Source organism: Crinia signifera, chromosome 8 (genome assembly GCF_055691185.1).
Source record: "Crinia signifera chromosome 8, ASM5569118v1, whole genome shotgun sequence".
Taxonomy (NCBI): Eukaryota; Metazoa; Chordata; class Amphibia; order Anura; family Myobatrachidae; genus Crinia; species Crinia signifera.
Genome location: NC_139224.1, coordinates 94,389,013 through 94,416,634, shown reverse-complemented (window position 1 = coordinate 94,416,634; position 27,622 = coordinate 94,389,013). Strand labels below are relative to the sequence as shown.

Sequence of the window (27,622 nt, the reverse complement as noted above, 5' to 3'; positions counted from 1 at the left end):
ACAGAAGAATCCTCAATTAACAAGGTTTGAGAGGACCCAGCTGCTTCTGTGTCAAAATAGGAATACAAGAGGATAGCCTGTGTGTGGATGAGGTATTGGGTTATTTACATTAGTATAGAATCTTAGCATATCCTATAGCTATTAGCAGCCAGGAAAAGCAGTGTCACCCTCAATACATGTAGCATGAAATGGTTACCTTTATAAGATATGTAATATCAATTCATGGAGGCCCAATTAGGGAAAGAAAACAATGCAAGTGTTGAAAACAGGAAAGGTACAGTAGGTCATAGAAGGACTGCTGCATACACCAAACAACTGGTTTAAAATAAATGCAGACAGCATAATTGAGGGGAATGTGTAAATATATAACTGTCTGTAGAAATATGAAGTAACTACAAGGTGGTGGCAGAAAGCAATAGAAAAGTCAATAAAAACTGTATCACCAACAAAGATGTCCATAGAATGTTCAGCATGTATAAATGTCCAAAGAGAATGCTTAGTGTTTCAAGGCAGCCTGTAGGAACTGAACTCAAATGTCAGCTAATAAACCAAATTTGTGCTGCGCTTGGCCTGCATACAAAACAGTTACTCCTAAAACAATGGAAGAAGCAGTTGGAGTCTGCTCATCTGTGGTCCCCAGCTCCACAAAATTGCAAAGAGGCAGTTGTATCTACAAATGAAAGGGTTAGATATGGAATTCTGACAGTCAGGATGCCAGTTCTCAAAATACCCACAGCGGCATCCCAATGGTCTAAATTCGGACACAATTTAGTAAGTATGCTAACTCTTCTCCTTCCCCTTCCCTGAATCCTCTCTAACCACAGCCTACTCCTAACCCTCTCCTTTCACTGCCTAACCCTAACAACCCTCTCGTGCAGCCTAACCTCAACCACCCTCTAACTCAGCCTAACCCTATCTCTCCCCAAGATTCTGAGCGGTTTTAGAATTCCAGCACCCCCCTTCTAACTGCATCCTGACCATTTGGATGCTAACTACATCCCGTCATCAAGGCTAGTCATGAGTACCAAAAAACTGCAGGAACATGTGGCAGCATTGGGAAGCTGCATTCAAAATACCTGGTATCCACCTACCTAGCATATCTTCTAATGAGGACACAATGCTCGTGACAGTCCCAGCCAGTGTGTAGAGGTAGAAATGCATTGCTAGTGTACTCAGAGGCCAAAATATCATTAAAAGACAATGAGCTAATGGAATCCATGGTCATACACAAAGGCCTACTCACTGGTATTTTTTTGTTTTGTATTTTCCAGGTCTCTCTGTAAGTTTATAAGGAATTTGTCTTGTGGTCTCTAGTTTTAATTTATAGGAAGATGACTATAATCCCATTATTTATCCACAGCAAAGCGTATTAATTAGTATTAGAATCAGTGGCATAACTATAGCACCGCAGCCCCCACAGTCGCGGGGGGGCGCTGTGCATATGGGGGTGCCGGGGGGGCTGTGGTGCTATAGTAATCCCCCATCCCCCGCATGCTTACCTGTCCGCGCGTCCCGGCTCCCCTCCTGGCTTCAAATCAATGCTATCGATAAAATGGCCGCCCCATAAAGCAGTCTGTTCTCTGAAACTGTCTGCGGTATGGGGGCGGCCATTTTATCGTGATCCGTCTGGATAGAATTTATTGAAGCCAGGAGGGGAGCCGGGACGCGGACAGGAAAGCATGCGGCAATGGGGGGGAAGGGGCACGGGGGGCAGGCCGGCCGGACGAGTGGGGAGGGGGGCGCCCCCCCCCATTAACGGCGGGGGGGCGCCCAAAACAAAGCTACGCCGCTGATTAGAATTAATTGTACCATTACTATTATAGTACCTTTAGCGGGTCCGTGCACGGCATGCTGCGGGAGGAGAGTGGTGTCTGCAGCTGCTGAGGGGTGGGCGGGGGCGATCTGTCAGGCTGCTGAGGGGGAGACGGAGGGGATGCTCACCGCGGCTGCCGGTGTAACTCGACGTGGAGGCAGCGGGATCCATCACTCTCCGCTGCTGCATCACATCATCACCCCCCAGCGCGGGGTCCAGCAGTGCAGGCGGCCAGGGCGTCCATCCGGCGTATGGGAAGTCGCCGGTGGCAGAGTCCATCCAGCGCATGGGAAGTAACCGGTGAGGGTCCCTGCGGCGGCTGGGAACTACCGCTACTAGTTCCCATCCGCCGCAGGGACCCCACGGGTTACTTCCCATGCACTGGAGGGACCCCACTGGCAACTTCCTATACGATGGATTACCCGCCTGCCCTGCACTGCCGGACCCCGCTGCCTGGAGGCTGGTCCCCGCACTGGGTTGAGGTGGGGTGGTGATATGATGTAATGCTTCAGGGGGGTAATGATGTGCAAGGGGCGTGGGGGGGGGCTGATGTGATGTGATGCTTCAGGGGTGGTGGGGGTATTATGTGATGCTTCAGGGAGTAAATATGTGCAGGGGGGGGGGGAATTTGGTGCTTCAGGGGGTAAAGATGTGCGGGGGGGGGGGGATTTGGTGCTTCACGGAGTAAAGATGTGCAGGGGGGATTTGGTGCTTCAGGGGGCAAAGATGAGCAGGGGGAGGTGATTTGATGCTTCAGGGGGGGGGGGGGGGGTGATGAGATGCAGGGGAGGTGATGTGATGCTTCAGGCCATTTTACACAAGAAAAGGCAGGGCTGACCCAGGTCCAGTATAAATGGTACGGACCCAGGTCCGACCCAGGTCGAAGTGCTGTGTAAATGCAGTATAAAGCAGGGTCAGACCCTGGAAACTCCAGCGTTCAAAGACCAGGGTCGGACCAGGGTTTTTGGTGTAAAAGGGGTATAACTATGTCATAATCAGGAACCTGGTTCTGAACATTTTTATATATAATACCCCTTTTACACCAAAATCCCTGGTCGGACCCTGGTCTTTGAACGTGGGAGTTTCCAGGGTTGGACCCAGCTTCATACCCCATTTACACAGCACTGTGACCCAGGTCGAACCCAGGTCTGCACCGTTTACACTGAACCTGGGTCAGCACTGCTTTTCCCTATGGATGACATTAAAAATGTCCATTTTAGGATAAACTGCCATCCAACTTTTTCCTCAATGATTTAAAATAAAAATTAAAAGACATGACAAGTTAGCACTGAAAAATGTTGTTTTTTTTATTTAGTAAAATATTTTTCAAAAACTTGTATTCACTGCTCAAGCACACATAGTGGTATAAAAGTGCAGCATCGCCCATGTGCTCTCCCCAGCCCCTTCCACTGCAGCAGCAGACCGAATCTCCCATGTGCTCCCCCCCCCCCCCCCCCCAAAAAAAAAAATATTATAATAATAATATAAATTATACTGCATAAAATTATCCAATTATGATTTCTGTGTGCACTGCCTGTATCCTTCCTGGCTGCTGTCTTTTGCCACTGCAGCGCACTGTGGAAAGGCGTCCAGCACGACCCAGGTCCAACCAGTGTTCAACCCTGGTCAGGACCTGGGTAGGAGACCAGTGTTACTGGACCTGGGTTGACCCCTTTTACACCAACGCCGACCTGGGTCCGACCTGGGTTATTTCTTGGTGTAAAAGGGGTATTTAATAAGTCTCTTTTGAGTGCCTTCTTTTATAAATACTCTATCTATCTATCTATCTATCTATCTATCTATCTATCATCTATCTATCTCACAGTTCTTTGGTTAATAGCTCCTCCCCCAGACCCTGAATTCCTGAATCTATTTATACAAGAAAATAATACTGCTTCTAGGTATTCATATTTATTTATCTTTTAGCTAATGAGAAGACTATTCAAACAATGGAAATTTAAACAAAAACAACATTTTAATTGACAACCTAGTAGGAGTATTTAAACTGAAAGAGAATATTGTCATCACACCATATGGAACAACAGATGCAGAATAGAATAACAAATATGGCAGCAGGACTTTGAAACTTCTTAGAACAAAAGGTTATCAGAAAGTAGCAGAAGCTGGCATAATGAGGAAATAGTGATAGCCAAAATGAAAGGAAATAAAGGAAATAAACAATTCTGCAAGATCTAGTATAATATAATAAATTCATTCAATTAAATTTTTTATTTTAAAAGTACATCTCCCCAGACTAACACTAATCAGGTGTGGGTTGTTAGGTCTACACCAACTAGGTCGACAAGCATTGGGTCGACATGGGTCAATGTCGACATGGGTCTAGCATGGGTCTAGGTTTACATGGGTCTAGGTCACGAAGACATTAGGTCAACACAAGCATTAAGTCGACATGGGCAAGGTCAACAGTCAAAAGGTCGACATGGGGTATTTCACTGCTTTTTTACAGAATGTCGACACATTCGACATGGACACAGTTTGAAGTGCACAATGCTCCTGGCACACTACAGTTGGAGCCCCTCTCATTATTGGCCAGCTCTCACCAGACCGCCCCCAATGCGGCCGGTGGAGATGGACTCCATTAAACTGGGTGCGCGTGCATCACACGCGCATCCCAGTCTCTCGACGGGGGCGCAGCGGGTCCCTGCCCATCTATGCTTCAGGGAGACGGGCAGGGTTGGGGGGGGGGGCGGCGAGGGGGACTGGCGGGGGAGGCGGAGGGGACCCGGGGGGAGATCCGTTGCCACGGGGCGCGCAAGCGTCTCGTGCATGTACGCCCCATGGCGGGACCTATAGATAGTTTCGCCAGCCCCCGGCAGGATGAGACCTGCTACATCTGTATTTTATTCTCACACCATGCCCTAGTGGATTGTAGGGCATGAAATATGTCGGCACATGTTGGCTCAAAAAACTGAAAAGCCCAATGTCGACCTTTTGACTGTTGACGTAGCCCATGTCAACCTAATGCTTGTGTCGACCTAATGCCCTGTCAACCTAGACCCATGTCGACCTAGAGCCATGTCGACCTTGCTGCCTGTCAACCTAGTGGTGTCGACCCAATGCTTGTCGACCTAGTTGGTGTAGACCTAATGACCATATCCCCAATAATCTGTCCCGCATACTTACATTCTTACTGCAAGCAGTTGGCATTGCTGTCAGGATTCTGTTCTAATTTGTCTGACCAGTTGTACCCTCTGTACTACAGGCACACGGCTGTGGTGTGTTGTTTGCATGTCAGGAAGACCATCACTGTCCTCCCTGAATATTTGTTCACCCCCCAATAGAACCTAGACTTGCTTCTCCTAAAACAATGGAAGAAGCAGTTGTACTGTAGTCTGCTCATCTGTGGTCCCCAGCACTACAAAATTGCAAAGAGGCAGTTGTATCAGCAAATTAAAGGGTTAGATATGGAATTCTGACAGTTAGGAGGCCAGTGCTCAAAATACCCACAGCGGCATCCTAAAGGTCTGAATTGTGACACAACTTAGTAAGTATGCTAACTCTTCTCCTTCGTATCCTCTCTAACAACAGCATAAACTTTCACTATCTAACCCTAACACCCCTCTCCTGCAGCCGAACCTCACCCTCCCTCTAACTCAGCCTAAGGCTGGTTTCACACACTCCGGCTCCTGCCGGATGGTGAAATCCCGCACGGCCAGGGAGCCGTGCCGCACACAGTAGTTGTGAATGGACACTATTGTGTCCATTCACACGGGACGGCCACGGCCCGGCCGCACGGCTGCAGCCGGATCCCGCCACTGGAAGGGACGGCTGCCGGGCTGTGGCCATCCCCTCCATGATAAACTAGTGTGTGCTGCATGGCTCCCTGGCCGTACGGGTTTTAGCCGTCCGGCAGGAGCCGGAGTGTGTGAAACTAGCCTAACCCTATCCCTCCTCAGGATACTGAGCAGTGCTAGAATTCCAGCACTCTTCTTCTGACTGCATCATGACCAATTGAACCATTCTGGTCCAATTTGTCTGACCAGTTGTACCCTCTGTACTACAGGCACATGACTGGGGTGTGTTGCTTGCATGTCAAGAAGACCATCAATGTACTACCTGAATATTAGTTCACCCCCCACTGGAACCTAGACTTGCATACCCTTTTTTTTCAGAGATTGCTGTGACCCTCAAATAATTTTTAGTTAACTTCATAAACTCCAATTTTTCAACATTTTTGTCACATCTCATGTGCTGTTTAATATTGTCAATGCCACCATCCTAAACCAATAGAAGACCATGCAAACTGGGCTAATAGTGTCTGGGGCTCACATGGGTATCATAGGGGATCAAGATGGGTACTCCACTAATTGGCAGAAGATCAACAGCTTCAGACTGTCCATGACAGAACTCAGATTGTTACTTTTTAAAATGGATTCTTAAGCGTGCTAAAGTAAGATCAATTTTCTCCCATATCATGGTTATATATGTAGCTCTTAATAGCTTGCTCCTGTTCATCCATTTGAGTACAATGGGCCTGATTCTGGTTCTCTTGCACAAGCAAATTCTCTCTCTAATGGACAAAACAATGTGCACTGCAGGTGGGGCAGATGTAATATGTGCAGATAGAGTTAGATTTGGGTGGGGTTTGTACTTCAAACTAATATCTAAGTTGCATTGTAAAAATAAAGCAGCCAGTATTTACTCTGCACAGAAACTAAATAACACCCAAATCTAACTCTCTATGCACATGTTACATATGCCTTCCAGTAAACTGACTTCCAGTAAACTGGTATAACCCCTTTTGTAAAGCTATAATGGCCCAGGATACAAATAGAAATCCAAAAGGAGGGGTTCATACACAGTGTAAAACAATTGCAGAAAGGGGAAAATACCTTCTACCAAAAGGAACATAATGCTCAACAGTCCCACCAAATATGCAGTGGTGAACCAAAGTCAGATCTGCAGTGCCAACAACTATTAGACGCGTAGGGAAACATTCTAGCCAATATTCAAGGGAATCTATATTAATGGGAGATCACTTTATAGGTGGGTCTCCAGTACTGATCAACTGCCAGAGCTAGCAAATGGATTGTCGAAAATCTTAAGCTGGTCGTGACGTGTTAAATAGACCTGCAGGTCATGGTCCCAGTCACCTTGAAATTGGGGGGTTCAGTGTTAGCATTCTCAATTAGCAATCTACAACACGCACATAAAAAATGAGATGTTTACTGTATGTGCACATACCCTCAAGAAAAGATGTCGCCAAAACTCAGCAACCAGCAAAGCCCATTTGGCCTGCAGGATACTAAAAGGCAACACCTCTTTGGATTCCCCCGGCTGGCTGACTGACTTGCGAGACCCCTGTGCTTTCCAATTATGAAATAAAGGGCTGCAAACTCTAGGCAGCACATTCATTTTATCATACTAACCAAGATAAAGCCTTTTTGGTCTAAGTCTTTAGTTCCAGTCTTAATGTCTGAAGTAAGGGTCAAAAATTATTAGCAAAGAGGGGCGTGGCCTAGTGCAGAAAGAGACAGGACGGATCTTTGCTGAGCTCCTGCCAAACATCCCCTAAAACTCACACCTGGTCCTGCCCCAATCCCCCTCTGGCTTGGAGGCACACACACCTGCCCTGTGAGGCAGACACTACTGCGGAGCCGGGGGTAGAAAAAATCCTGCCCTGCGGGTTGCATCCTATGTCCCGGATGAAGCCGGGGACTCAATTTAGGCGGCTGATCTCCGGGACCCGCTCGTGGCGGTATCGGGACTCTGGAGGGTGCCGCTCAGCACTGTGAGGTGAGCGGTGGCCCCCCTCCCAATCCCAGCGATCCCCCCTGATCTGGAGTTGTCGGCGGCCTGTGGGGAGAGTGGAGCTCTGAGTGTCTCCCTCCTTTCCCTGCTGCGGCGACCATCTTGGATCTGACCTGCAGCTCATAGAAACTGTACACAGGAGTCATATAAAGGGTTACTTGGGTCTGGGTATCAGAAGCCCCTGGATTAGGTGGGGGACCCCAGCCCCCCCTTGATATCTGCCTATTGTCAATATTTTAACATACATATATAGAGAGAGTGATGTAGCTTTAGGGGATGCGGTCATTCGTCAGACTGCATTTCGGTCTACAGTCATTAGGTCGACCCCACTAGGTCGACTGGCAGGAAGGTCGACCTGACTTAAGGTCGACATGGGCCAAGGTCGACATGACTTAAGGTCGAATTTGCATAAAGGTCGACATGAGGAAGGTCGACTGGTCATAAGGTCGACATGGGTTTTTCACTGTTTTTTGAGCCGACATGTGCCGACAGGCGGTATTTCATGCCCTACCATCCACTAGGGCGTGGTGGGAGAATAAAATAGTGTGCCGAGCGCAGCGAGGCACCGTGCCCGAAGCATCGCGAGCGAAGCGAGCGATGCGAGGGTCCGATTCTCATTGCCAACTGTGTCCATGTCGACTGTGTCGACATTCGGATAAAAAAACAGTGAAAAACCCATGTCGACCTTATGACCAGTCGACCTTCCTCATGTCGACCTTTATGCAAATTCGACCTTAAGTCATGTCGACCTTGGCCCATGTCGACCTTAAGTCAGGTCGACCTTCCTGCCAGTCGACCTAGTGGGGTCGACCTAATGACTGTAGACCTAAATGCAGTCTGACGAATGATCCCATTCCAGCTGGAGGAGGGCACTAGCAGACAGCGGGGGCAGACAGGTTGAGAAAACCCTCCTGCTATCCACAGATATATATAACCCCAAAACCCACATAACACCACCGGTGCCTCCCCACAGATTCCATACAGCCTGGCAGCCTCTCCGTCAGTGTACTTGACCACTATCTCTGTATGGGCAGCACCGCAGGCCTGGCTACAAGAGATCAAGCTGATGTGATGTGCAAGAGATCAAGCTGATGTGTGGTCTTTCTCATCTAATGGCTCTCTAATCCACCTACCGGGTCCCACATCATAACAATGGGTCCCACATCGACTCAGTGGCACCCTTACAATTGAGAGACTATGTCACCAAACTCTTTCAGAAGCTCCTCCCCTCAGCATCCTCACAAGATCTGATCATCGATCATGTCCAACGCTTGGCTAAACCCCGAAGTGGCTACTCTTTCATCTTTCCCCGAGACATTCTCCTAAGAATGTACTTTTTCCACATGAAAGAAGATATCCTCAAAGAAGCTAGAAGCGCGGACTCCTCCAACACCTTGGGAGGCATACAAATATATTCTGACTTCTCTCAATACACCCTGGACAAGAAACGCTCATATCGCCCAATTACCACCGCTCTCAGTGACAGTGATATCCAGTACAGGTGGGGATTTCCAGTCAAATTAATTGTCCGCTATGACTCTTCAGTGTTCGTCATTTCTTCATTTGAGGCCATTTGAGTGAAACTGCTTATAGAGTGGGACATCCAGATCCTGCAAACCAAAGCTACAGCACCAGCTCAACTATCACGACCTGAATGAAAGACTCCCTAACAGACCACATATCATAACATAATGATGCCCCTATACCTTGTTTTTGTGGTTTTACTGGGGCCGGCTGCCTTCCCCATGGGCTAGGCAGTTTTCTGCACCTGGGGGTGGAAGCTGCCCACCAGACCACCTAACTGTTATTCCTCTTATGTCTGTTGATGCAAGTTTATTTACACAGTCAATAGAAGTCTATACGTAATACTTCTATTGTATTTTGGTGCTCTGCCACTAAACGAGGCTCTCAAAGTTCCACAGTTTTCACCCGTTTGATTAGCAAAGTTGGTAATTTTTACTATTTGTCATTTTACTGCGTTAAGTTGTGTGAGACCCATTGGAGGTCACCCCCCAATGGTCTTTGTTTTGTCACCACCTTTTCCCTGTGACAAACACTGTGGCCCTTATTCCTGCTCTTTCCTCTATTCTTTCCTAGCGGCCATCAGGAGCCGACTTTCTTGGCTCCTGATTGGCCGCTAGGCGGCCAATAGAAATCATTCTGAGAAGAGGCGCGGTAGATGAAACATCTCTGCGCCTCTGACAGTCCGATGCAGAGAGTGCGGGGAGCACCGGCATGCTGAAGAATACCTGGACTATGGCGGATCAAGAGAAGACATCTTCGCCACAGGACCAGGTGAGTAAGATTTCCTTCCACAGCTCCACCATGGATTACTTTGGACCCGGACACCGCCATGGACCTGGAGGATGACACGGATGCCGACATGGACATGGAGGATGACACAGGACACCGGACACCAGGCCCGAGGGCTACCTACGGGCTCAAGATAGGTAAGTATCAGTATGTATGGGCTTTGGATGAATTAAAGTTTTATTTTCATTGTGTCAGTGTGTATTTATTTTACTATTTTTATTACTGTGGAACTACAAGTGCCAGCGGGCCATTTAATGCCCCGCAGGCTGGGACTTGTGGTTCTCCAAGTCCCAGCTTGTGGGGGAGGCTTGCTGGGATTCTTAGTTCCACAGTTTTAAACAAAAGTTTTTCATCTATTTTTGTACACTGAATCAGCCCGGTGGCCACCACACAGGGCCACCGGGGACAGCACCAGGCTTCAGCCTGGTCAGGTAAGTCCTGGAGGGGGGGACCCCTTTATTGGGGGGGTCCCCGCTCCCCCAGGGCCCTTGGCCAGGCTGACTGGTCAGTAGGGATGAATGTTTTGGCCGCGGGACCTTATATAATAAGTGTCTCCCGGCTGTGACATTACCCTGCTGGCTGGTTTGGCCTGGGGCTGGTTCTTAAAATATGGGGGACCCCTACTCATTTTGTCCCCCGTATTTTGGGAAACATCCCCGGACCTGGAGCCTGGGGCTGGTTGTTAAAAATCGGGGAACCCCTATTTGTCGGGTTCCCTGATTTTTAATTACCGGCCCCGGCTCTTTCAGCCTGGTGCTGGTTATGGCTCCATGCTGGTTTTTTTTAATTTATTTATTTTTATTTCTATTTTTTTTTACACCTTGCAGCCTGCACGGATCTGACTGATCTGTGCAGACTGCCTCCACTAATTCGTATTAGCAGCCGTATATATGGCCAGCTAATACGAATTAATACGACATCGGAGGGTTACAAAGCAGTCGTATATGACTGCTTTGTAAATCCCCCTCCGGAACACGACTTTGCATACAAGGTATGCAGTCGTATTCATTCGTAGCAAGAATATGAATACAATTATTTGTATTCGTATTCTTAGTAAATTTCCCCCATAGAATCTTACAGGGTGATCTCATTTTATGGCTTGTGAAATTTCAAGAGTTTAAAAGACTTATGACATACATACACACAACATATATTTGTGACGTGCAAATGCACGAAAGGAAGAAAGGTGACGTTTATAGGAATTAAAAAGAGTTTCCCTTTGGCTGGCTACAAGTGATACTGTGAGTTGATTTGGTAGTACAGGTTGAGTATCCCGTATCCAAAATGCTCGGGACCAGGAGAATTTTGGATAACGAATTATTCCGTATTCCGGAATATTTTAATATTTCAAACACATGAAATGCACACATATATATTTTATTTGTTCAAAAAACAAGGTTTCAAAACATGAAACAAAATGTGTGTGTTATCTCAGATATTGAATTTGAATGCCAAGCAATCATTTTCTTGTACATATATAGTGCCAGTTACATATCACGTCCCCAGTAGTGCTGTTACAGATGTCCCCAGTGAGTTTTTAGCAAAAAAAATATATATATTTTTTTCACTTTCTGGAATGTATGGTTTTCGGAATAATTCGGATAACGGATATTCGGATACGGGATACTCAACCTGTACTTTTTTGTGGATTAAAATTCCACTCGAGATGGTATTATTCTGAGTCCATTATAGGGTTATGTGTGTTCTCGTTTAAATTGCATGGAGGTGATTTGTAGGTCTCTGTCTATATCTTATGTAATCACTCTCCTGTGCCTTCTTTTATCTGATATGATATACTCACTGGTGCGCATTAAAAGCGGTCCTTAGAGGGGTTATCATTCAAACTGGAGCCAGGTTAAAAAAGCAACGATCAGAAAACCAAGAGGAGTTAGAGATGAAACTACTTCAGGCTGAGTCCCTTAACAGATCCCTCCCATCTAGGACCCTAAAGCGGGAAATTGTATCTATTCGCAATCAACTCCAAAAACTGTTTCTAAATCGCATGAAGTATGCGTACTCCAAACTCCAACAGAAATTCTACTCCTTGGGTAACAAATCAGGCAAATTTTTAGCTCATAAACTCCGACTCCGCCAAACTCAAAATAGAATCAAACTTATCCAGACGCAGGAAGGAAGGAAGCTCCTAAACCCCTCTGATATTGCGGCAGCATTCACAAAATTTTATGACAATTTATACAACCTCAATTCAGACTCTGCTACCCCCCCCCCCAACCTAACTCAACCCAAATAACCTCCTTCCTAGAAGTCCTAAGTTTTCCCAAAGCCCCCCCAGAAGACTTAGTAACACTTAACGCAAAATGGTCAGAGGAAGAAATGACATATAAAGGTAATTAAAACCCTCCCCCGTGCGAAGGCCCCAGGCCCGGATACATTTTCCAACACATTTTATAAAAAATATACTAATGAGCTTGCTCCTTCCCTTTCCTCATTGTTTAACTACACTACAGATACTGGTACCCTGTCGGATGAAATGTTACAAGCCCATATTATTACAATCCATAAACAGGGAAAATACCCTTTGCTGTGTCAAAATTATAGACCAATAGCCTTGCTTAACACTGACCTAAATTTTTTCTCTAAACTAATCGCAAACAGATTGGCCCCAATAGCACCAAATTTGATCCATCCGGACCAGGTAGGTTTTGTTAGAGGTCGACAAGCAACCGATAATACTAGATGGGGTTTTGACCTGGCAGAATACATCTCTCATAAAGCGATTTTCTTATCATTAGATTCCGAGAAGGCCTTTGACAGGCTTCTTTGGGGCTTTCTCACCGAGACCTTGAAAAGGTTTGTCCTTCAGGGCCCAATCCTCTTCTCTATACTAGCTCTCTATAGTTCGCAAAACATGGTAATGTACAGTAACAGTTTTACATCGCCCCCTTTTAAGATCTCCAACGGAACAATGCAAGGCTGCCCCAAGTCCCCTATCATGTATGTGTTGGCAATAGAACCCCTTGCAATGACAATTTATCAGTCTCTAGACTTCCCAGGTATAGCAGTGGGCTCGTCCCTCCATAAAATAAGTTTATTTGCTGACAACATTCTTCTCATAGCAACAAAGCCGGACACCTCGCTACCTGCCCTCCATGACATAATTGATCGTTTTAGCGCAGCATCATTCTACAAACTTAACACGACCAAGACCAAAGCCTTACCTTTCAATTTGAGCGCTGAAAAACTTTCCACTTTTAAACAGAATTAAAAATATAACTGAAAGAAGGATCACATTGTATACCTTGGAGTTAACATCCCCAACTCTTTAGCTAACGCCACAGAAATCAACTTCACCCCTTTAATATCCCAAAAAGATGCATTATTAAAAGCTTGGTTTAGCTTGGAGATATCATGGCTCGGTAGAATTGCTGCTTTTAAGATGTCAATACCACCCAGATTAATGTACCTCTTCTGTGCGATTCCCTATCAAGTCCCACAGAAAACCATTAATCAAATTCACTCAATAATCTTGAAATATATTTGGAAGAAAAAACCTCCCCGTATAGCATATAAGAGTTTAACTAGATTGCGGAAGCATGGGGGCCTGGAAGTTCCGGATTTAAAAAAATACCAACAAGCCTGTTTAGTGGCCCAAATAAATAACTGGTCTGTACCTAAAGGCAAAAAACAATGGGTGGACTTGGTGAGCCAGTGGGTCTCCCGCATATCACTGATGGATCTACTCTTGACCCCTTCCCAACTAAGACCCCCTCATTCGCTAATATATGCTCTATCTCTGATTGGACACGCTAGTAATATCCTCAAAATATGTCTCCCTCCCCTCCCCCACCCTTTCCCTACTGGACCTATCAAAATTGTTGCCTAATATAAACCTAACTAACTGGGCAGACTGCGGCATTGACTATATAGCTGCATTAGTAGACGGTGTCTCCATAACCCCCTTTAGTTCGCTTCAATCCCAATTTAACATCCCAGATAGGGAACTCTTTTCTTATAATCGAATTGTTCATTGGATTAAGAGTGCTAATTCATTGGATTAAAGAGTGCCAATATTGCTCCCCTCCCCGAACATATTACCAAAACTAGCTATGGGTAACTCTAAGGGTTCAATAAGTTTCTGGTGTTCTGGGCTGCAAGTTGCTACCCCAGAGGTTAGATCCTGTATACAAACAAAATGGGAAGAGAGCTTGGTGTGCTCTTTCTCCCAACAACAATGGGGAAAAAATCTATTCTGCATCACAAAAGATATCTAAATGCAGCAACCACTTAGAAATGCATTTTAAACTCCTATATAACCTTTACTTTACCCCAGCTAAATTGCATAGAATCTGGCCCTCAATCTCCAACCTACAGTATGCTGGAGAGAATGGAATGAGATAGGAGACACCTTCCACATCTTCTGGGCCTGCCCAAAAATAAGAGTCTTCGACTTTTTTCCTGCTTGTTGTGCCTATGGATATGTTACAGTGTCTTGACAAAGGCCCCTAGAGGGTCGAAACGTTGACTACCAAATGAGGATATGCAAATAAAATAGGCTGACTTTAGCAACAATTTGGTGAGTGCCCTTGCTTTTCATTAAGCACTTTTTTGGACTTATACATGGTTTTCCGGAAGGATCTCTTTAATGGTGCACCACAGTTATCCCATGGCTTCTGGATGAGAGTGTGGGACTATTCGCCTATATTCTAGATATAGATATTTATGTATATTTATATCACTATAAAAATATGTATTGTATTAGATATTAGTAATATTGAGAATGTTTGTTTTATTCCTTATAATCACATATTATCTATGAACTAATCTTACCTGTACTGTATCATTGTTACTATATACATTTTTCTTAGTAATATTCTATATTGATGCTTTTCTCAATGTCCCTATTAGCCTATACCTAAATTATTATTATAAATTTACTCACATTATTCAATTTTTTTGCTCAAATATATACAATGGAACTACTGTCCTTGATATTTATACTAATATCGCATGATCGGAATATAACGCATTTTGTTACCTTGGAGACACACTATACAACCCAGCCCTTCCTGCATTGGCCGGTTACCTTTGAGATGCACTAGACATCTTGTTTGATATTAAATAGAATGTGCTAGTTGAATTTGTGAGATATTTAGGCAACAAAATAGCGTTTACGCACATTTTGGCGAAACCTCTTACTTAATAGAGTGCACTAAGTCATGTAAATCGCACATTTTGTGCGATAAATCTGCCTTTTTTACTTGCCGGTTTTATTTCGAATTTTTTTCGCATCCAGATGTTTTCGCATTGAAAAGTATACAAATCGCTTATTAAATGGAAATCGCTAACGGAAATCGCATTTCAAAAGTGCCTAAAAATCGCCTCTGATGCAGACCAGATCCTGATGGGCGAAATGACCTAAAGTATAAGCAACTTTGTACAAATGCAGAAATGATTCATTTTCACACAGATGTCCACACTTTTATTCATAAACTCCCCTACATATACCCACACATCATGAAGTACACATGTGAGGGTTTGAGAGATGGAGATTGGTGTTGAGCTGGCTGTTTGTGACTTTTGTCATTTGGAGGAGCTGTGCAGGAGGAGGGAGGCTGCTGCTCACCAGATCCAGGTACCCCAATTACTGCGTGCTTCACGTAGGTATCATGCTAGGCTGTACCTGGACTTCCTCTCTGGTCAACAGGTTGTGGGGATGTTTCGGCTGAACCGCACTAACCTTTTGAACTTATATGAGCAGGAGAGAGATGATTTGGACCCTTATGGGGGTGCCAACTATGCAGTGTCTGGGCTGCAGAAATTAATGTGTGCCCTCTACTTCTTGTCCACAGGTTCCACTCAGGCTGTGACCTCATGGTCATTGGGGGTCTCACAAGCCATTTTCTCTAAGCATTTAACTCAAGTGTTACTTGCTTTCAAGAAGTTTCAAGCACATACTGTATATCAGATTCCCACATTGTGAGTCCGAGTGGCAGGACCTTAACGTGGCTTTCTATCGGCTCTCAGCATTCCCAATTGCGCTAGGAGCCATAGATTGCAGCCACATTGGGTGTGGGCACTTTCTAGCTCCTCCTCAACCTCCTCTGCAGCCATGTCCCCCTCCTCCTCCAGTGCAGCATCACCCTCCTCCTCACCTCCATCTTCCTCCACCTCAGGCAGTCGACCTCAGACATCATAATGACCTGTAATGTTTACTTTGCATAGGAAATATAATCTTTTTTTTTTACACAACATTTTTTATTTGAAATTATATAACAAATGTGAGCGACGCTGGCATTTTTAGCTGATATTCTGTACATCTCTCACAGAGTTGTTGACGCTCATATTTTGTGCATCTCTCACAGAGATGTTGGAACACAAATGGGTTAATAACTTTAACAATCATATTAATATTTGTTTTTTTTGTTCTTGATAACATTAATACATATTTAGAGGATTCTTTTTTGATGATTACATGCACTCTTACAGGGTCACAGTTTGCTAGATTAGAGGAAATCTTTTAGTAACAGTGAGAATTGATTTATCTGAAAAGTTAAAATAAAAAGCATGTTTGGTGTTAAAAGCGAATATGTTTATTATGTGAAAAGAAGCAAATACATGTGTCATAGGATGTAGCGCAGTTCGATTTAATGACAGATTTTGTTTTTGCGGATGAAGTATAAACCTTTACTAAATCCTTGTTAACCTTCTGAGTTGGAGGTGGAAGAGGTGGGAAAGCTGAAAATGTCACATGAATTGGTAATCACTATTATGGAAGCTTGTCAATTCCGTGGGCTACGCTACAATTACAAAACAACTGATGTTTATAACTTATCTCATACATTTCCAAGAAATTATTCTGTCTGTTTATTTAATAATTTAAATGATGTTTTGGATCTGGATCTCCCTTTGTGTTTTGGATCTGGATTGGTTTTGGCAAAACCACCCTTGTGGGTTTTGGTTTTGGTTTTGGATCTGGATTTTTATGAAAAAATGCTAAAAATGGCTAAAATAACAGAATTTATGCCTGCTTTTGCCCCTAAAGTATTATTAACCTCAATAACATTAGTTTCCACTCATTTCTAGTCAATTTTGATCACTTCACAGCTTACAAAATTGTTTTAATTTACTGTAGTTGAGCCAAAAGGGTATACCGAGGTAGCTGGATGACTAAGCTAAGCGACAGCAGTGGGCATCACATACATGTGGACCTTACACTTCCAACCTGCCACATCTTGGAAGCAGAGCGGCACTGCAGGGGCAGACAGGGTGGCAGTTTAATAAATGATCCCAAAAAAAGAGAAATGCTCCAAAGAGCAAAAAATACAAAGAGGTATCGGCCTTGTCATGACTGGTGGTAGCAGCTTCAGCACTTCTATCAGGTTGCTGATCTCCCACTATTTCCTCTTCCATCATCCTCTAAAAATGTGTTTTTATTTTATTAATTACTTTTATTTATTTTCCTTACTTTACACTGGACACAGCCCCTTGGACACTGGACACTGCCCCTGGACACAGCCCCTGGACACTGGACACAGCCCATCACCCTGGACACAGCCCCTGGACAATGGACACAGCCTCTGGACACAGCTCCTGTACACTGGACACAGCCCCTGTCACACTGGACACAGGCCCTGTCACACTGGACACAACCCCTGTACACAGCCCCTGTACACTGGACACTGGACACAGCTCCTGTACACAGCTCCTGTACACTGGACACAACCCCTGTACACTAGACACAGCCCCTGTACACTGGACACAGCCCCTGTTACACTGGACACAGGCACTGTCACACTGGACACAACCCCTGTACACAGCCCCTGTTCACTGCCCCTGGACACAGCCCCTGTACACTGGACACAGCCCCTGTACACTGGACTCAACCCCTGTACACAGCCCCTGTACACTGGACACAACCCCTTTACACTGGACACAGCCCCTGTACACAGCCCCTGTACACTGGACACAGCCCCTGTACACTGGACACAAACCCTGTACACTGGACACAACCCCTGTACACTGGACACAAACCCTGTACACTGGACACAGACCCTGTCACACTGTACACAGGCCCTGTCACACTGGACACAAGCCCTGTCACACTGAACACAGCCCCTGTACAGCCCCTTGTACACTGGCCACTGCAGCCCCTGTACACTGGACTTGTGTACAGCAGCCCCTGCAGACCCTAATCGAGTGAGCAGCAGCAAAATAATATATTATTATTATAGCACAGCACACAGCACAGAGCACAACCACCCTCTTCCCTCTCTTATGCTGGAGTAAAGATGGTGGGGCGCACGTGCGTCTTATATAGAATCCAGATCCCACGAGAATCCGACAGCGCGATGATGACGTTCGGCCTCGTTATTGGTCCGGAATCCAGGCGGGAACTCCCGAGCCGACTCGGATCCTGACCCGGATCCCGATATTCGGATCTGTCGGATCTCGGGGATCCGGACCCGCTCATCTCTAATATATATATATATATATATATATATATATATATATAGACACAATGTGGTTTGGTGAAGGGTGATAGGTTCTTATTCTTTAATAGCACCTTCTGATGGCATTATCTGTAAACAATCTGAGGGTGATATTATATTCTGGACTGCAAATACAGAAAGACAAGAGGCTGCATATCTTTTCTGGTTTCTTATCAGATGACAGTGACCCAACAGATATTGTGCTATTCGTGTTGGTAATCCTAGGGTGTAGTATCTGCATACCAAACCACAGTGTGAAGGTTGTAGAAACCAAAGAATAGTAATAGTAGTAGTGGTAGTAGTAGTCATAATCATTATCATAATCTTAATCCATTTATCCATGACATGCCCAGATGGCTCATGTCACATGTCCTTAGGCCCCCACACATGCCATCAGAAATCCTCATATGACTTTTATATAAAACCCACATTAACCCTTAAATGCCATCAGTCATCCCCTATTCTCCATTGCCAATGGAGTCTCCTTAGAGAATACAAAGGTAAGGGAGCATGAAGAATTACCATAATGGGTACACACAAGCCCCCGGATCATTCTGGACTGATTCCCCATATCTCGCTACAATGTCCTGTAATGGAAAGTGACATAGGGCCTTATTCTAGTTCACTCTTAGAGGCAAATTTCTTCTTTGCTGGACAAAACCAATCTCAGGTGGGGCAGATGTAACATGTGCAGAGAGAATCAGGTTTGGGTGGTGTTTTTCAATGTGAGATCTATATTGCAGTGTAAAAATAAAGCAGCCAGTATTTTCCCTGCACAGAAACAAAATAACTCACCCAAATCTAACTCTCTCTGCACATGTTACATCTGCCCCCCTGCAGTGCACATGATTGTGTTCAGCTAAGAAGGAATTTACCTCTAAGAGTGAACTAGAATAAGGCCCATAGTTTGGATGAAGTCAATGGTAAAATGGAACATGCATAAAAGATAGCATGGATTTTGATTTAAATATTTTTTAATCACCCTGAAGTATCATCTGAGCAAGCAATTACAATTAGAAGGAAAAAAAAAACAGCTGAGTTAAGCATTCAGATCTTTCAAAAAACAAATGTCATAGGAGGAGGGGCTTTATGATATGCTAACCAAGGGGCCCATGTCTCAGTAAAGGAAGATGTATCATTGTCAACTACTGTACTACAGAGAAATTTCATATGATAAGTGTCCCAAATAGCCGCTGTAATAGCTGCCATAGAGGGGATTGTATGGGAATCCAGTGGGATGTGATTTTAGATTTCAATGCGAGGGTAAAATGCCACATAAATTTATGAGTGGGTTTTGATATCAGGGAGTATTGTGGAAATGGAAAGAACGAAGGAGAGAAAGCAATGTCTACATATTACTTTCTATAATGGAGTTATTTTGGAACAATCCCAGAAGACATGGAGCAGGGTGCCCCTCAATCTGCATCCCCTCCAGCGTAAGTCTGAAGTGTTGGGAAAAACACGATTTAAGTGGGTCTGAACCAATGCCTAATTGCAGTAGATGAGGAGACTAAGTTCTGTGTTATCTGTCCCCAAGTGTCAGGTCCTAAGTTTTTTAATTGTATTCCTATATTGCTGTTTTATAGATGCTATTTCTGTAATATATTAACAAAAACAATGGAAATTCTCCAATTTCTTGTAACTAAAAGTCAGTAATGTGTTCATGCATTGGTTGACATGCTGGGGCCTTAAAGTCGGGTGTGGATCGTTTTATCGACCACAGTTAGGTCGACAGTCATTAGGTCGACACCGTTGGGTCGACAGGTGGGAAGTTTGACAGGTGTCTAGGCCGACATAGGTGAAGGTTGACAGGTGTCTAGTTCGAAATAGGACAATGTCAACATGGGTTTAGGTCGACAGGTCGGGAGGTCGACATGTTTTTTTTTACCCGAATGTCAACACAGTCGACATGGACATAGTTAGAAGTGAACAGCAGCTGTGTTTGATGCCAGGATATTGCCAAGTGACCCCTGTATACTGCTGCTAAATATCTGTCTACAAAGTGGGTACACTTCTTTGGCTGCAGCTGCATCCCTCCTCAGCATTTGAGAATATCCAGCTGAGTAGAGGAAGGACTGAGCCCTGACCACACTATAGAGTGGGGACATTTCTATGCAGCTTGAAGCTCTATCTAAAGAGCAGGACTGGTAACTATGCATATAAATCTGACTTGTCAGTGTTGTATTGGGAAATAAGCATATTAGTTTACCTTATATGCCAAGTAGGGTGGCCAATCCCGGGATCGGGATCCGCGGGATCCCGGGATTTGGCCCCCAAAACACCGGGATTTCAATCCCGGGATTGGAGTTTCCAATCCCGGGATTTCGGGATTAGACTACGCATGCGCAGTCTAATGCCGGGCAGCGTCTGAGCGGGTGCTCAGCAGCTGCCCGGCTTCTCCCGTCCCGGGCAGCGCGGCTCTGCGCAGCGTGACGACGTCAGAGGTCACGCTGCGCAGGCCGCACAGGCTGTCTGCCTCGATACTGTTCCTGCCTGCCCAGCCGCCCTGTCCCCGGACCAGCCCGCCCAGCCGTCCTGTCACCGGACCAGCCCGTCCAGCCAGCAGCGGACCTGCCGGCATGCCACCAGTGGACCAGCCCGGTCTCCATCACCCCGGCTCGCCCACCCACCCGGCCGCACCACGCATCTGTAAGTAAATATGCGGGGCGGCCGAGGTGGGTTTTTAATACAAATGTTGCTATAATATGGAACTTTTATTTTGTTTAATTATTTGCCCATTTAATTTCAGAGAGTTGAGTAGATTGCTAAATGCAGTGCTGGTATCATCTGTTATATAAGAGGATTAGACATGGCTTTAGTTCTCTCTGGCTGGCTTTTACTGTACAGGGTAGTTGTGTTTGTTTAGGTACTATGCAGTAGGGAAGCCAATCCCGGGATCCCGGGGATCCCGGGATTGGGCATTTTTCAATCCCGAATTCCGGGATTGAAAAAATGCCCCGGGATTGGCTTCCCTAATGCCAAGCATCCGTTTGTCTTATGTTGTTTGTCCTGTCTGTCCTATCTATGTTTGAAGTGCACTTCTATGAATTTTTATTATATGTATAAATTGTTATAAATTGTTTTTTAATAAAAAATTCCATTAAGGAAAATTATCATTGTTATTATTATTTTTTTCTGAGTACAACTGCGCTCCTTGGGTATGCATGCAGCATAGGCAGCATGCAATTTTTTTGAATCTCTTTCATATGTGATCCAGATACAATGTTTCAACAATCCAGAAACTACTGGATGTGGATATATAAGCTTTTGAGGGGAAAATAAAGTGAAACATTACATTCTACTGTGGAGAAAATGGATGAGGATTACTGAAATGAATAACACTGTATACATATCTTATACTAACTATTGAAGTATTATTATGCAGAATAAATATTTCCCTGCTGATTAAGCTGTTGCAATAAAGCTGATACTAATACTAAATATACACTCTCTGGTCATCTCCAGATTGGAGTACCATAATCTTCTCCTACCTGGCCTCTCTGGCAAATGCCGATCCCCAATCCAATCTATCCTCATTGCTGCTGCATCTTCCTACTACGCTTACCTCCGCTTTCCTACTGGCACTTCATTAGCTCCAACTCAAGCTTCTGATATTTGCTTAAAAAACCCTCACCCATTCCTCTCCCATACACATATCTTACCCTATTTGCCTTTACACTCCCACCCTCCCTCTTCACTCTACAAATATAACCTCTCCTGCCAACTGATTACTTCTGCCCATTTCTGCCTCCAAGATTTTGGTCATGATACTCCCTACCTCTGAAACTCTTATCCTCTTTCCATTAGACTCTCAATCTCCCTATAAAACTTTAAACATGTTAGCAAGACCCACTTCTTTATTAAACCCAGTAATCAATCATCCTTACCCTCTGTTACATCCTCACTTCTATCCCACCTGTGTCACCCATGTCTGTCTGAATGTAAGCCCTCACCAGCAGGACCATCTCACCTCATGTGCTTTCTCTCTATTAAACTATTTTTCTACTCCATACTCCCAACAACAGCACCTACAGTATTGGTTTTTGCCACTCTGAGAACTGTTAAGATTCCTGTCCTGTAATGTTTATAATTATTATAACAATTATTTATACTGTATAATATTTTTATGGGACAGTATTGTTCCAGTTTGGTTATAATAAATACAATTACATTGTAATTTCCTATTAATGGTAACTCAGTGGAATGACAACAATTAAGAAAACTACATGATTAACAAGATTAATCAAAGATCATTATTACTTCTGAATTATATAATGAGTTTTTCAGTGAGTTGGGCAAACAGATAACCAAAATTAAATGATCTTATTCAGTATTAATTTTTAGTATTCCTAATGACAAACCTCTGATATTTGGTATTTGGTCTTTTATGTGGGTTACTTAATGTCTAATAAGGGGCTGCCTAAATTACTGATGGCTCATTAGCAGTTGTCCAAAGTTGTATGGAATTCATTTAATATGCATAAAAAGAGAAACCATGTTGCAGCTATAAACAAATGATTTGTAGTGTCCCAGGAAAAAGAGAACATATAAGAATTTCCATTATGACTAAACAAAACTAGTCACATTGTTTATAAAAAATATTTTTCTGTAAACTATATTACTTATAACCCTTTTACACTGCATCCTCAATAACGTATCAACCAGGGTTGAGGTGTGGTGTGAAAGCACCAAAACATATATATGTTGGGTCGAGCAACCTGGCCTTTCGTCTCAGGTTGCAAGAAGGGTTAAACCCATCTCGCCCTCTGTATAATTGTGCCAGGTCCAACCCAACATTGCAATCTGATAGGGGTATTAGTAATTGTATTATATACAATCAGTGGTAAGAATACATGTGACTTTTTGATGATTATTAACCTCCATTGATGACATCATCTTTTATTGATATAAATCCCTGTTATGAAAGATAATACTTTTAAATTCCAGCATTTAAACACACTCAGTAAGAGATGGATATTTCACTAGGGGCCAGGATGTCACAAGGGGCCTCATAGATATATGTTGGCTATCCATAATGTTCACAGAGGAGTACTGCATGACTCCCGACTGATATTATGACATCACACAGTTTGACTTCCAAAGGCCTTTGATAGGATTAAAAAATGTTTGGATGCACAAAATGGTTTCTTTCACTGTTTGGGGGCAGTCAGCTTACTTTAATATGACACAGTTAGTAAGACTATTTCCAAAAGCCCTATATCCAGATTTCTATGCAATGCCAGTGTTCAAGCAGCTGAGAATTTATGGGTAGACATGCAAGTGCCAAGGTACTATATTGATGCTGCCTGCAATAAGCAGTACAAATATAGTGCTATGGATTGTTTGAGGAGGCCCCAAACCCGTATCTTGCCGAGGGCCCTAAACCTTTATCTTGCCTAGGGCCCTATGAGGTCCATGTCCATCTTTGCTCTCAGTTTATGTTCTGTTCTATGCATGGCATTTATACCTTGCAGTGTGCTACAATCTAATTCCATTTTATCTGTTTTCTAGGTCTTAGAATACGGCTTTTCAATTTCTCACTCAAACTACTAAGCTGTATGTTGTATATAGTCCGTGTGCTACTGGATGACCCATCTCAAGTCAAAGGATCATGGTAATACATGTTTATAAATATATAACATACACGTGATTGCCATATACATGCAATGCAATGTATATCAGTGTATGTGTAATGTATATCAGTTTACATCAGTCCATGGGTGGGATGTTCTAAAATTCACCACCCCACTTGCCACACTTCACCGGCTACCACAGTCATAATAATTGCATATACACTAACATATGCTATTATTAAGGCAAAGGACAGCGCTTGCGAAAAGAGCTGTCCTTTGTGATGCATCTCCGGCGCTGGACTTCTGGATCTGAGACCTGGAAGTCCCTATGCGCATGCGCAGAATGACAACACCAGCCGCGGGGCAAGCTGGAAGGGTTCTGTGTCACATTCTTTACAAACCACTGTGGAGAAAAGCCCATAGACTTTTATAGGGTATCACCATCTTTCTCTGGCGATATCCGTTGAAATTCTACCCAGGCGGAAGGGCTTTAGAGCATGTGAAAATGCAATAAAAACTGTGAAAACTGGGATTTTACCGTATTTTCACTTTACTGCATCCAGTATATTATAGGATACAGTACTATACACTTACTCCTTTAAATAACGACAGATATTATGGGGGGAAATTTAGTAAGATGAATTCGTAGAAAAAAATTGTATTTTCATAGGAAAATACAAATGTTTTTGGCGTATTCGTATTTTTGGCATTTACTATGCCAAAAATATGAATATTCGTATTGATCAGACATTCGTATTTGTATTTACAAATACGAATGAATACACCATTGATAGAATACGACAGGAATCATCATTCAAAAGAATGGTGATTCCTGATTTACTAAGCGGCCGTATTGAAAATATGGCCACTAATTGGCGTAAAATGGCCGCGAATGGCGGGCCAAATATGGCAGAAAAATACAATACATTTTCCTGTCGTATTTGGCTTTACCCTGGACGAATCAGTCAGATGCGTGCAGGCTTCAGTGTTAAAATAAATAAATAAATAAAAAAACGGCGTGTGGTCCCCCCCATAGCCATAACCTGCTCCAGGGCCGGGGCTAGTTCCCAAAATACGGGGGAACCCCACGCCGTTTTTTGAAATTATTTATTTTCTTTTTTTTTTTTTTACAAATTGCAGCCTGCACGGATCTGACTGATCCGTGCAAACTGGCTATACGAATTCGTATTAGCGGCTGTATATACGGCCGCCAGTGGCGTAACTACCTATTGTGCTCCCCCCCGTCTGCAGTATGGGGGCCCCGCAGACCCCCGGCGCCCAAACTTTCTCTGCGCCTCCCTGCCACCGCGGGGTCTGCAGAGCTATAGTTACGCCACTGACGGCCGCTAATATGAATGGATACACCATCGGAGGTTTACAAAGCAGTCGTATTTGACTGCTTTCTAAATTACCCTCCGGAACACGATTTTGCATACGGCTGAAACAGCCAGGGGCGGATCCAGGATAAAATGACAGGGGGGGCACCATGATAAAAGAGGGTTTAGGTGGGGGAGGGGCGGTGTTAGTGGTGCCAGTGTACATGCTAAGAGACCGGCAGAGAGAGGGTGGGAATGGGATTAAAAATAGGCCCTGGCATTTAAAGTAACCAGGCCCACCATGGTGACAAAAGGCGCGCTCCGGAAAATGGGGTGTGGCCACTCAACAGGGGCCCATACTAGACCCCATTATACTTGCCCCTTACACATGATGCCAAATGGAATGAGTCAAAATTCACATAATACCACACAGATTGAGCCAAAATTCAAATAATGCCACATGGATTGTGTCAAAATTCACATCAAGCCACACGGATTGAGCCAAAATTTACATAATAACACACGGATTGAGCCAAAATTCACATAATGCCACATGGATTGAGCCAAAATTCAAATAGTGCCACATGGATTGTGTCAAAATTCACATAATGCCACACGGATTGAGCCATAATTCACATAATGCCACACGGATTGAGACAAAATTCACATAATGCCACACGTATTGAGCCAAAATTCACATAATGCCACACGGATTGTGACAAAATTCACATAATGCCACACGGTTTGAGCCAAAATTCACATAATGCCACACGGATTGAGCCAGAATTCACATAATGCCACACAAATTAAGTCAAAATTCACAATATGTTTCATAAACAGGAACATTGTCCACCAAAGGCACGCATTAAACATTTACATTACACGTTAAGTTACACGCCATTATGTCCATTGTGTATTATGTCAAACACCATAATGCCTATTAAAAATTATGCTATATAAGTGCTGCTTATCTACATGCTCATTGCCAAGGGTTCCATGCTCATTGCCAGTGGTTCCATGCTCATTGCCATGTGAGATTACATGCTCATTGCCAAGGGGAATACATGCTTGCGGTAAATGGGGGACAGCCGCCAGGCAGAAGTGATAGCCACTGACAGTGGCAGAGCCTGGCTGTATTAAGAGCACTGCAGGTCCCGGTTATTTGAAATAATACCCCTTTCACACCAGAAAATGCATTCCCAGGTTGGCCCCTTTTACACCAGCCTAGTCCCTGCATTTTCTGGTGTGAGGGGGAGAGAAAACCACCCCTCCCCCCCCTTTAACCAGTTATCTTATTTAACCGGCTATATCGGAACCAACTGATCCATTTACATGAGACAAGTATCATATTGAAGAACCTTTGAGTGGGCTTTGAATGATTTTGGTCCAGTGAAACTGGAATGTTTGCTTCCAGAGTAATCTGCCCTCAAAGAACATGAACAGCCATGAAATTACATTTCAAAAATAAAAATATTAGTTTACACGTAATATCTCTGGAACCGATTGACCGATATGGACCAGCCTGGTATCCTATTGAAGGCCCAGCGATTTGGAATTGAATGAAACTACAAGCTTCTGTGATGCCAGGGGGGGAACTGGCAGCCGTCGGAACCGGTTGGGGGTCGGAATTGACGGGTCCCATATTATCCTATGGGGAAAAAACGTTACAGCTTTGCCAGGCCATATCTCTGGTTCCCGGGTGGCTAGAGACACAGGGCTGGGCTCTTTGGAAAGCCCTGGTCCTCAGCTACAAAATGAAATGACAGGGGGGCACGTGCCCGGGTGCCCCCCCCTGAATCCGCCACTGGAAACAGCCATATGCATTCCTATTTATTCGTATTAAGAATACGAAATATCGTATTCTTAGTAAATTTCCCCCTATAAGTCTAAATGGCTGATTGACAAATGCTAGCAGCAAATGAAAGGAACTGTGAGCAATATAACTACACTGTCGCTATTCTCCAATGAACAGAAAAAAAAAGATTTCTTTATCCAAAACATGTCATAATAATCAATTAACATAGCATCCAGAACAGAGCACAAGGAACTGCTGCCCCACATCCATTTCCAGCAATTATGCGTTCTTCTTCTTTCTTCTAATCCACTGAGAATGGACTTTAGAAATAACTGAAGGATTCCCTGGTGGGTTTCTGTCAGCTTTGCTGGCTCCATTCCAGCTTCTTACAAGCCATGGACAGGCGGTGCTGTAGTTCACTGAATGTGAGAACTGTTTTATCCTCAGAGCGCTTAATAAATGCTCAACTGTCACTAGCATATAACTACATACAGTAGCTTCAAAACAGGATTTGCTGTAGGTCACCTACAGCAAATCCATTCACCCATTGCCACCCTGCCCACCTATGATACACTGTAACCGGACCACCT

At 44.2% G+C, this 27,622-nt stretch overlaps 1 protein-coding gene across 10 annotated transcripts in view; it reads left to right on the top strand.

The window, feature by feature from the left end:
• The window catches only part of KCNT2 (potassium sodium-activated channel subfamily T member 2), an 852,827-nt gene that overhangs the window by 299,584 nt on the left and 525,621 nt on the right, over positions 1-27,622 (top strand). For all 10 annotated transcript variants that reach the window (XM_083156802.1, XM_083156806.1, XM_083156799.1 and 7 more), the window contains one exon: positions 23,860-23,962. In XM_083156802.1, the coding sequence (XP_083012928.1) occupies positions 23,860-23,962 (103 nt within the window). The remainder of the gene's footprint in view (positions 1-23,859; positions 23,963-27,622) is intronic.